Source organism: Otolemur garnettii, unplaced genomic scaffold (assembly GCF_000181295.1).
Source record: "Otolemur garnettii isolate 467f Iridium unplaced genomic scaffold, OtoGar3 scaffold00204, whole genome shotgun sequence".
Lineage (NCBI taxonomy): Eukaryota > Metazoa > Chordata > Mammalia > Primates > Galagidae > Otolemur > Otolemur garnettii.
The window spans coordinates 155,007-164,720 of NW_003852599.1; the positions used below are offsets into that span (position 1 = coordinate 155,007).

Sequence of the window (9,714 nt, forward strand, 5' to 3'; positions counted from 1 at the left end):
GGGGCGGGGCTCACGGTTCCGCTGGGAGCGTGGTGGTAGCTAAGCGCCGGGAAACGGCCTCCCTTGCGGAAGCCGGCGCTGTGCGCCAGGGCAGCCTGGTGCACCGCGCTAGGCACTACCAATGCACCGGGGTAACTGGGGAACAAGCTGAAGTCCTCGTTCACCTCGCTCAGCCGCCACGACAGCTGCGTAGGTCTGCGACGCAGCGAGGGGCGCGGCCAAGTTTAGAGGACACAGACTGGCCCTGCGTTTCTACATCTCCGGGCCGTAAGACCGCGCCCACCTCACGAGCTTATAACAGCGTTGGGGAGCGAGGAAATGCCAGGCGTCTCCTAATCTCAGGCCCCTGGGATCGCAGAAGAACGGAAAGGACGTGATGACCGATTCCAGGGAGGACAGGGCCTGGGGAAGGCAGTCAGGGGTTCTGGGGAAGATCGGAATAGTCACCCGCGCCCTTTCCAGCCCCTCGGCTCCACAGCCTCTCTGCATACCCCAGACCACCCTGCAACCTGCCTGCCATTTCGTGACCTGGAACACTGGAAGCAGAGCTCCTTTTCACGGTAGCACTCCCCTCCATTAGGGATACGCATAACTTAGGGTCTTCGGTACACTCTCAGCGTCGCTTCCACGCCATTTCCAGCTGCAGCACCCGCAGGTCCTTACAGCGCAGCGTGATGTGCTGGAGTCACTCGCAGCCCTAGGGATGGACGCGCCCAGGCCCAGTGCCCCCTCGCCCCTCTAATCGGGGGAAGAGAAATGAGTTTCATGGGACCAGAAGCTAGGCAAGAGAGCCAGCTCCTGCGCTCACCCTTCCCCCTCTCCCCACCCAGCCGCGCACTTCCCTACTCTGGGGACGCCCCCGACGCGTCTAACCGCTTCTCGATAGAGTCCACACTACGCAACAGCAGCAGCCACAAGTCTGGAGTGGAGTGGACTGGGACCCTGAATAGAAACAGGTGGTGTGCGGTGACGCATAGCGTGCCGCGCAGCGGGGCCACCCCCGGACCTCGCAGGAGCTGTGCCTGTGCTCGGCCAGTACTGATCAGCTCCGAGAACTCCATTCTGCCAGTAGGGGTCTTGGTGTTCAGCAGAGGACTCCTGGAGCGTCGGGCGGAGACGGCGGGCTCCGAAGGGGACAAGAACTGGCTGGGCAGCTGTTAAGGAGGCCCCTCAGAGGAAAGGATTTCAGATTTTCACCGGAATTCTCACCTCATGATGCCAGTATCTCTTAACGAGGTCCTTGGCCAGACCCTATTATAAGGAAACCTCAATTTCATCATCTGTGAAATAGGGAGATTAATCTTGCCTAAAGCTCTTAACTTTGTGCTTGGGTAGCAGGAGACACTCAATATATATGTATATATTTTTTAAGCCCTGAGCATGAGCACTACCGCTGACTAAAAAGACAAAAAACACTTACCATCTCTTACCCTGGTGTGGAAGAGCTGGAAAGTGTGGGTTTGAAACTGGGAACTGCCTACTTCCTCCCACATAAGATCCTGAGTGGGGGAAATCCCTTGGTCCACTTTAAACGCAAGCGGCAGCGGTGTAGATGGCTCCCCTCCCCCTTCACATCTCTCACCCACTTTGCTGGCCACTTCTGAGTCCTACCACCAAGAACCCCATCCCCTGTCACTCCATCCTTTGACCAAATGCGTGTTGCCCATATTCTGAGCTATGTTTGGTGCTGGGACTCAGGGGTAACAAGAAGTTCTATGTGGGGGGGGAGCCGGTAGCTCAGTGGGTAGGGTGCAGGCCACATACACAGAGGCTGGTGTGTTCGTTCTGACCCGCCCAGACCTGCTAAATAATAATGACACCTGCAACCACACAACAACAACAAAAAAATAACTGGGTGTTTTGGCAGGTGCTTATAGTCCCAGCTACTTGTGAGACTGAGGCAAGAGAATCGCTTAAGCCCAAGAGAGTTTGAGGTTGCTGTGAGCTGTGACACCATGGCACTCTACCCAGGGAAACAATGCAAGACTCTGCCTCAAAAAAAAATAAATAAAATAAAATAAAGAAGAAGAAGAAGAAGTTCTATGTGGCTTGGCTTGGCGCCAGCCACATACACCAAAAGTTGGCGAGTTTGAACCGGGCCCAGGCCAACTAGCCAACAATGACAACTGCAACAAAAAATAGCTGGGTGTTGTGGTGGGCACCTGTAGTCCCAGCTACTTAGGAGGCTGAGGCAAGAGAATCGCTTAAGCCCAAGAGTCTGAGGTTGCTGTGAGCTGTGACACCATGGCATTCTACCAAGGGTGACATAGTGAGACTCTGTCTCAAAAATTAAAATATTTAAAAACAAATAAACAAACAAACAAGAAGTCCTATGCAAAGGGTTTTTAGTCTGGGAAGAGACACATTTAAGCTGGTAAAATTCCAGTAGGAGGCTAAACTAATTTACCAGAGGTCTCCATCCATTCTCCTAATTTTTTTCTTTTTTTTTTTTTTTTTGAGACAGAGTCTCACTTTGCTGTTGGTAGAGTGCTGTGGCATCATAGCTCAACCTCCTAAGTAGCTGGAACTACAGATGCCAGCCACAATGCCCAGCTAATTTTTTGAGAGGGGGTCTCACTCTTCCTCAGGCTGGTCTCCAACTCTTGAGCTCAGGCAATCGACTCGCTTTGTCCTTCTAGAGTTTAGGTTTACAGGCATGAGCCACTGTGCCTGACCTCATTTCTTTCTTTCTTTCTTTTTTTTTTTTTTTTTTGCAGTTTTTGGCCGGGGTTGGGTTTGATTCTGCCACCTCCAGCATATGGGACCGGCGCCCTACCCTTCTGAGCCACAGGCCTCACCCACCTGGCCTCATTTCTTAAACGCTGATGCCTACACTGTGCTAGGTACTGATTACTAAGAATAATAAGACCCACTCTTCCCTTAAAAGGGCCTTCTGGGGTGGTGCCTATGGCTCAGTGGGCAGGGCGCCGCGGCCCCATATACCGACGGTTCAAACCCAACCGCAGCCAAACTGCAACAAAAGAATAGCCAGGCATTATGGCAGTGCCTGTAGTCCCAGCTACTCAGGAGACTGAGGCAAGAAAATTGCCTAAGCCCAGGAGTTGGACGTTGCTGTGAGCTGTGATGCCACGGCACTCTACCGAGGGCGATAAAGTGAGACTCTGTCTCTAAAAAAAAAAATAAATAAATAAGGAACTGCTCAAGTTAAAGCTTAGGGAGGGGTGGAGAGAGGAAAGACTAGGAACCATCCACACCTCTGCCCTTCCTTTGCAGGCAGCCCTTTCAGGGATTTCCTTTGAGTATACCCTGAAGTCCTTGATCTGTCCCAATAGAGTTCAGAGAAGTTCAGTGACTTGCCCAAGCTTCTACAGAGCCTGACTCCCAGGTCAGGGCTCTGGACTCCATTCCTTTGCTAAAGGGCTGTGTCCTGGGTAAAATCAGGGAACAGCTAGTCAGGCTCCTCCCACCTTTCAACTCCCTTAACTTGAATCTTGGGAGGAGGGCCAAGACTCTGGTGTGAATGATGCTTTTCTCATCCTGGAGCAACTTCCTTTCTGGGAACTGGGTGTCTCCTTCTGGGCAAAGACAATAAAATTCATCCAAGAGGCCAGAGGAGCAGGGTTCCTCCTGCCCCCACCCGGATGGGCATCACGTGGCTCCTGGGTTAGTAGTCCAGGAAAATTCCAGCCCTTGCACACTTGGCCTCACACAGCAATCTGCTCACTCACCCTGGCACACTAAGCCTCTCTAACTCACCTTGAACATTCACTATTGCATATGCCCTAGCACACTCTTTTCACCCTCAGCTTCTGCCACTCTTTTTGTTTTTTTTTTTTTTTTTGGAGACAGAGTCTCTCTGTCATCCAGGCTAGAGTGCAGTGGCCTTATCATAGCTTACTGTAACAACAAACTCCTGGGTTCAAGGGGATCCTCCTATTTCAGCTTCCTGAGTAGCTGGGACTGCAGGTGCCTGCCACTATGCCCACCTAATTTTCTATTTTTGTAGAGACAGAGTCTGTCTCTTGCTCAGGCTGTTCTCGAACTCCTGATTTCAAGGAATCCTTCCATCTTGGCCTCCAAGAGTGCTAGGATTACAGGTGTGAGCCACTGTGCCTGGCCAGTTTCTCTACTTGTCTTTGAGCAATATTGCCAGGCTTCCCTAATCTCAAAGTGGCAGCCCTACCCTATCACTCTCCTCAAAACAACCATGTCCCTGGGGCCGCTGAAATTCCAGGCATTAGGAGAAGAAGATGAAGAGAACGAGGAGGAGGAGAGCCTGGACTCTGTGAAGGCACTGACAGCCAAACTGCAGCTGCAGACTCGACGGCCGTCTTATCTGGAGTGGACAGCCCAGGTCCAGAGCCAGGCCTGGCACAGGGCCCGGGCTAAACCTGGGCCAGGGGCACCTGGGGCCATCTGTGGCTTCGATTCAATGGATTCTGCTCTTCAGTGGCTCCGACAGGAGCTGGTGAGTCTGGTGGGATGGGCAGGCCTTCATCCCAGTGGTCTTTAGGGCCCAAGATCATGGGGGTGGGGAGGGGATGAGAATGGACCCCACTCTCGGCAACTGCCCACTCCTGTGCCCTGCGACCAAGAAGCCAGGAGTAGATGTGTCCAGTGTTTCATTTGGGGAGTCTTGCTGAAGAAGTATGCCATCCTATCTACTGATCTAGTGTTCCTGTGGCTCGGGAAACAGCTCTGCCCTTGGGAGGCCACCCTTATAGGCATGGCTGGGAATTGCTGGGAATTTCTATGACCCAAAGATACAGTAAAATACATAAGGAGTTCACTGATCATACTGTGGGCAGAATCTGAAAAGGTGAGGTGGTTATCAACCCAACACTGCAAAGATAAAGATGCTAGGCTCCAACTTGTAGATTCTGCTTTCATTGATCTGTATTTGCTTAATAATGGCTCCTGGGTGGCGCCTGTGGCTCAGTGGGTAGGGCACTGGCCCCATATACCGAGGGTGGCGGGTTCAAACCGGGTCCCAGCCAAACTGCAACAAAAAAACAGCCGGGCGTTGTGGTGGGTGCCTGTAGTCCCAGCTACTCAGGAGGCTGAGGCAAGAGAATCGCCTAAGTCCAGGACTCCAAGGTTGCTGTGAGCTGTGTGATGCCACGGCACTCTACCGAGGGCAAAGTGAAACTCTATTTCTACCAAAATAATAACAATAATAATAATAATGGCTCTGTTTGAGAACTACCAGTGTGGAGGAAAATCTGAAAGACGGGGAGGCATTGAGCTCAGGCGAGAGGACCCTGGGGAGGGCACAGCCAATGCAAAAGCGCTAGTCGACCTGAAGGAAGGAAGGGCGCAAGGCTTGGAACTAGCCCCTTAGGCTCACGCCCCCTCTCGGCCGCAGCGGGAGATGCAGGCGCAGGACCGGCAGCTGGCCGGACAGCTGCTGAGGCTGCGGGCCCAGCTGCATCGGCTGAAGGTGGACCAAGTCTGTCACCTGCACCAGGAGCTGCTGAATGACGCCGAGCTGGAGCTGGAGTTGGAGCCTGGGGGCGGCCTGCCTTTGGCCCCGCCGCTGCGGCACCTGGGCCTCACGCGCATGAACATCAGCGCCCGGCGCTTCACCCTTTGCTAAGAGACACCGGCTCTTCTCGCCTCCAGGGCCACCGCTTTCCCAGCCTGCCTGAGAATAGGGGACGGAGGAGTGTCTAGAGGGAGGAGTCCCCCACAGGCTCCAGAGCCTGCTCTTGAGAACTGAGTCCCAAGAGCACAAAGCCTCACCATCCTGTCGCCCCTACTGCCCTGGTGAGGGGGAAGGAGAGAAGCTGGTGAAGGGAGGAGCTTAGACCCCCAGGTTCTTCAATAAATGCCCTCTCTGCTTCTCAAGAAGGTCTCTGCAGTCGTTTATTCAGACCCAAGGCCGTTGTCTGTTGTCTGTCGCTGGGACCACCTTGAGAGAGGGCCCGTGTTGGGGTGGAGATGGGCTGATGTCTGCTCACGTTCTCCGCAGCTCCGGCCCTGTCTCTCTGTCTTAGTAAGACCAGAGTCTGGTCAGGCACAGTGGCTTCTGCCTGTAATCCCAGCACTTAAGAAGGGTGAGGCTGAAGTATCACTGGAGGCTAAGAGTTAGAGCCCAGCCCGGGCAATGTAGCAGGATCCCACCTCTGCAGAAACAAAAACAAAAACAAAAAACCAGACGTGATGGTGCACAACTGTAGTCCCATCTGCTGGGGAGCCTGAGGCAGGAAGATGGTCTGAGCCCAGAGGTTTGAGGCTGCTGAGCTATTGATGATGCCCCTGCACTCTGGCCTGGGGAACAGAGCAAGATCATGTCTCAGAACAAAAAAGAAAGAAAGAAAGAAAAGTGGGAAAAACTTAAAATCCTATCCTAATCATCTCCTTGGGAGGTGACTTAGGTAAATTGGGCTGCTATAAAATACAGAATCTGGTAATCCTGATTTAAAGCCAGCGCTCCTATTTATTTCCATGAGAGCCCCAGGAGGTTCCTTTACCCCTGAATCTGTTTTCTCTCCCCTACAATAGAGATGCCAATTCTCACTCCACAGGTATCTGGAGTGAACAGTAAGCGCTTAGGACATGTGAGTGATTACTGTCACCAGCGGTCTTACTCCTTTTGCGCTGAACCTGGAGATGGACTGAAGCATTTCGTTTACAATGCAAGGACGACTGGGCCCTGCACGCCCCAACTCTGGGCTCTGGGTCACTCTGTAGGTTTTTTAGTTTGTTTCTCTCAGCCTTTGTTTCTGTGTTACCCTCTTTGTCTAACTTTCCAACCCGGCTTGGGCTTCCTCTTCCCCCCACCCATTTCCTGCCCCCCCTTCCCTCCCCCCCGCAGCTGAGGTACACACAGTATCAGCTTCCACTTCACAAGCCCCAACAATGCTCTGTGGGCTCCCCTCCCCCCACTCGCTGTCTCAGGTAGTGACGCCTTTACACTTTCTTCCCAGTAGGGTTAGGGCCAAGTTTGGGGGCCTAATATAGGCCACCTGGAGTTTCTCACATCACTAGTGACCTGGCCCTTCAACTATAATGGGTGCCACCCCAGCCTGGCCCCAGGTGAAATGGAAATTCCTGGCTAGTCTGCTGCTTGTGATGGGTTTTTTGTCTCCTGCCAATAACAGAAAGTTCTGACAGTCTGCTGGCTGCACCTGGGTGTCTGGGCAGGCATGTTTGTTCTGCCTCCCTCCTTTTGCAGGAGATGGTAATAATTCCTTGTCTACCAGGGGCTCTGGCTTTGCCTCCACCTAAATTAGAATAGCATCCCTACTCTTCAACCATGATTGGTCGTTATTGTCCTGGTCCGTGTCTAGCAGGGGCTGTTCTGCCTGCCTCCTGAAACAGTGTATCCAGCATTCTATCTGTGAGAGGGCTGTTGGCCTACTCTCAGCCTGCCCTTGACTATAATAAAGCTATTGTCCTGTGCCCTGAGATGACATGGGTATTGTTCTGTTGGCTGACATCCCACTGTAACATGTGTGGTCTGCTCCCAACATTTTAACAGGAATATTGTTCTGTTCTCTGGCTGCGAGCAATGCAACCTTTGCTGTCAGACTAAAACAAAAGGGTCACTCAGCTCTCTGGCTGTCACAGTTGTGCAACTTGCATTTTACTGTAAACAGAGTGTGTCCCTTACTCCTTGGGGTCAAAGGCTACCCCTGAACCTCTACCCAGGTATACCCTGGAGGGCAGAAGGGAGGATCCATCAAATATCTTCCCTTGAAATTAAGCCTTTGAGTGTCACCCTTAGGGTGGGTAGGGTCTGGTCTGGAGATGTAGGGGTCAGGTGGTCTCAAGCTGAGGGGTAGGGGGCTATAGTGGCAGGAAGCTTAGGGTGCTAAATGGCTTGTGGTTGGGCTGCTGGGGCCTGGTTGGCTGCGGAGCCCTCAGGAGGAGGCAGGAAGTCAGGGTGGGACGTGGGCGCGGGGAAACAGGCAGTGGCTGCGACGACGACGACCGTGAGGGGAGCCGAAAGTGTCAGGGCAGCCAGGCTAGGCCAGGAGGACCATGTGAATGGGCCCAGAGGCTCCCAGGCTGGGCAGGTAAGGAGTATTGGGTGTAGGGGACTATGGTGGGAAGCCTGACAGCAGAGGGCTGTGGCTGTGTACAGGCCAGGCTCCCTGGGGATACAGCAGTAGCCCTTCAGGCTGGGACCTCCTCCCTTGCTGGAGGTCAGGTGGGAGGCATGCAGTGCAGCTGGGTCACCTCTTTCCTGCAAAGTGGTGGTTCTTGCCTCTGCCACATTGTCTGCCAATGGCCCCCACCTCACTGGGAGCATGCTTCTTGGAGATCTGGCACATGGGCTGTAAAGTATTTAAAACGCCTTTAGGGCTCAGCACCTGTAGCTCAAGCAGCTAAGGCGCCAGCCACATACATCTAAGCTGATGGGTTCGAATCTGTCCCAGGCCTGCCAAACAACAATGACAACTACAACCAAAAAATAACCAGGTGTTGTGGCAGGTGCCTGTAGTCCCAGATACTTGGAAGGCTGAGGCAAGAGAATTGCTTAAGCCCAGGAGTTGGAGGTTGCTGTGAGCTGTGATGCCACAGCACTCTACCCAGAGTGACAGAGAGGCCTTCAGAAATCACCAAGGCCAATCCCTTGCCCCATGAGGATGAGGCCTAGAAAAGGCCAGGCTCTTGATGTCCAGCCTCTCAGCAAGGAAGTGGCAGAGCTGGGCCCTGGGACAGAGAGACGATCCAGGCTGTGATTCCCTCAGGCTCTCAACTGAGAAGGATAAAGAATAGGCTTGAGATGGAGGACGCAGGAATCTTCCAGTCATGGGGCAGGCCCCAGTAACAAGAATTTTCTGACAGGCCCAGGAGCCGTGGCTCACACCTGTAATCCTAGTACTCTGGGAGCCAAGATGGGTGGATTGCCCAAATTCACGGTTCGAGAACAGCCTGAGCCAGAGTGAGATCCTGTCTCTATAAAAAATAGCCAGGCGTTGTGGTGGATGCCTATAGTCCCGGCTACTTGGAAGGCTGAGGCAAGAGAATTGCTTAAGCCCAAGAGTTTGAGGTTGCTATGAGCTATGACGCTACAGCACTCTACTGAGGGTAACAAAATGAGACTCTGTCTCAAAAAAAAAAAAAAGAATTTTCTGAGAGAGAAAGACTGGAGTCACCCACAGCATTCAGATGGACACATAAGAAAGAATTTTAGCCTCAGTGACCAGCAACACCTAAGTAAGGGAAGAGTCTCCCGACGGCACTGCATGGATATGTGAGGGGCTGTTTATCATCTGGGACGGAATCTCCAGGGAGAACAGACATATCTGATCTGATGCTGGGAAGTTGGAGGTGAAAGAGAATGAGGAGACAAGGGAAGAGGAAGGGCTATTTTTATCCCAGATAGGGGTGCAGTTGACCCTGGCCAAGGAACTGCTGAACTTCCATCTGGAAAGTTGCCATTCCTGCCCTTGCCAACTGTCACAGCAGGATGTCCTGTCCTCTTCTCTTGCTGCCTCCTGCTTCAGCCCTGTTGCTCCAGACCCTAGGGAGGAGGCCAGGAAGGCATAGTCAGCTATCAGCTTACTCCCTCGTTCTTATCTCTGAGCCTTTAGTTTTGGGGGGAGTCCCAACCTCAGCCAGATTTTCCAGTTTCTCCCTGCTTCACTGGAGTTTTTTGCCTAGTCAGCGTATCCCAGCCCTTCTCTTGTCTCCAGCTCCAAGGCCTGTGGCCTCTGTTGGGGCTGGGAACACATTGGCTCTCCTGTGCTCCAAAAGGAGCCCCTCTACCCTTGAACAGGCAGAGCTGCTCCTTCCACCCAG

At 53.0% G+C, this 9,714-nt stretch overlaps 2 protein-coding genes and 1 pseudogene across 2 annotated transcripts in view; 2 read left to right on the top strand and 1 right to left on the bottom strand.

The window, feature by feature from the left end:
• The window catches only part of LOC111721936, a 10,222-nt pseudogene extending 9,161 nt beyond the window's left edge, over positions 1-1,061 (bottom strand).
• A 3,010-nt stretch (positions 1,062-4,071) lies between these two features.
• FAM167B (family with sequence similarity 167 member B) lies at positions 4,072-5,808 on the top strand. Its single transcript, XM_003801247.3, has 2 exons — positions 4,072-4,429; positions 5,327-5,808. The coding sequence occupies exons 1-2, from the start codon at positions 4,169-4,171 to the stop codon at positions 5,555-5,557; spliced, it is 492 nt and encodes a 163-aa protein (XP_003801295.1). The 5' UTR covers positions 4,072-4,168; the 3' UTR covers positions 5,558-5,808.
• A 2,064-nt stretch (positions 5,809-7,872) lies between these two features.
• Positions 7,873-9,714, top strand: part of LCK (LCK proto-oncogene, Src family tyrosine kinase) — a 31,579-nt gene continuing 29,737 nt past the window's right edge. Inside the window, exon 1 of the mRNA XM_012812387.2 lies at positions 7,873-7,982. The gene's annotated coding sequence lies outside the window, so the exon portion shown is untranslated. The remainder of the gene's footprint in view (positions 7,983-9,714) is intronic.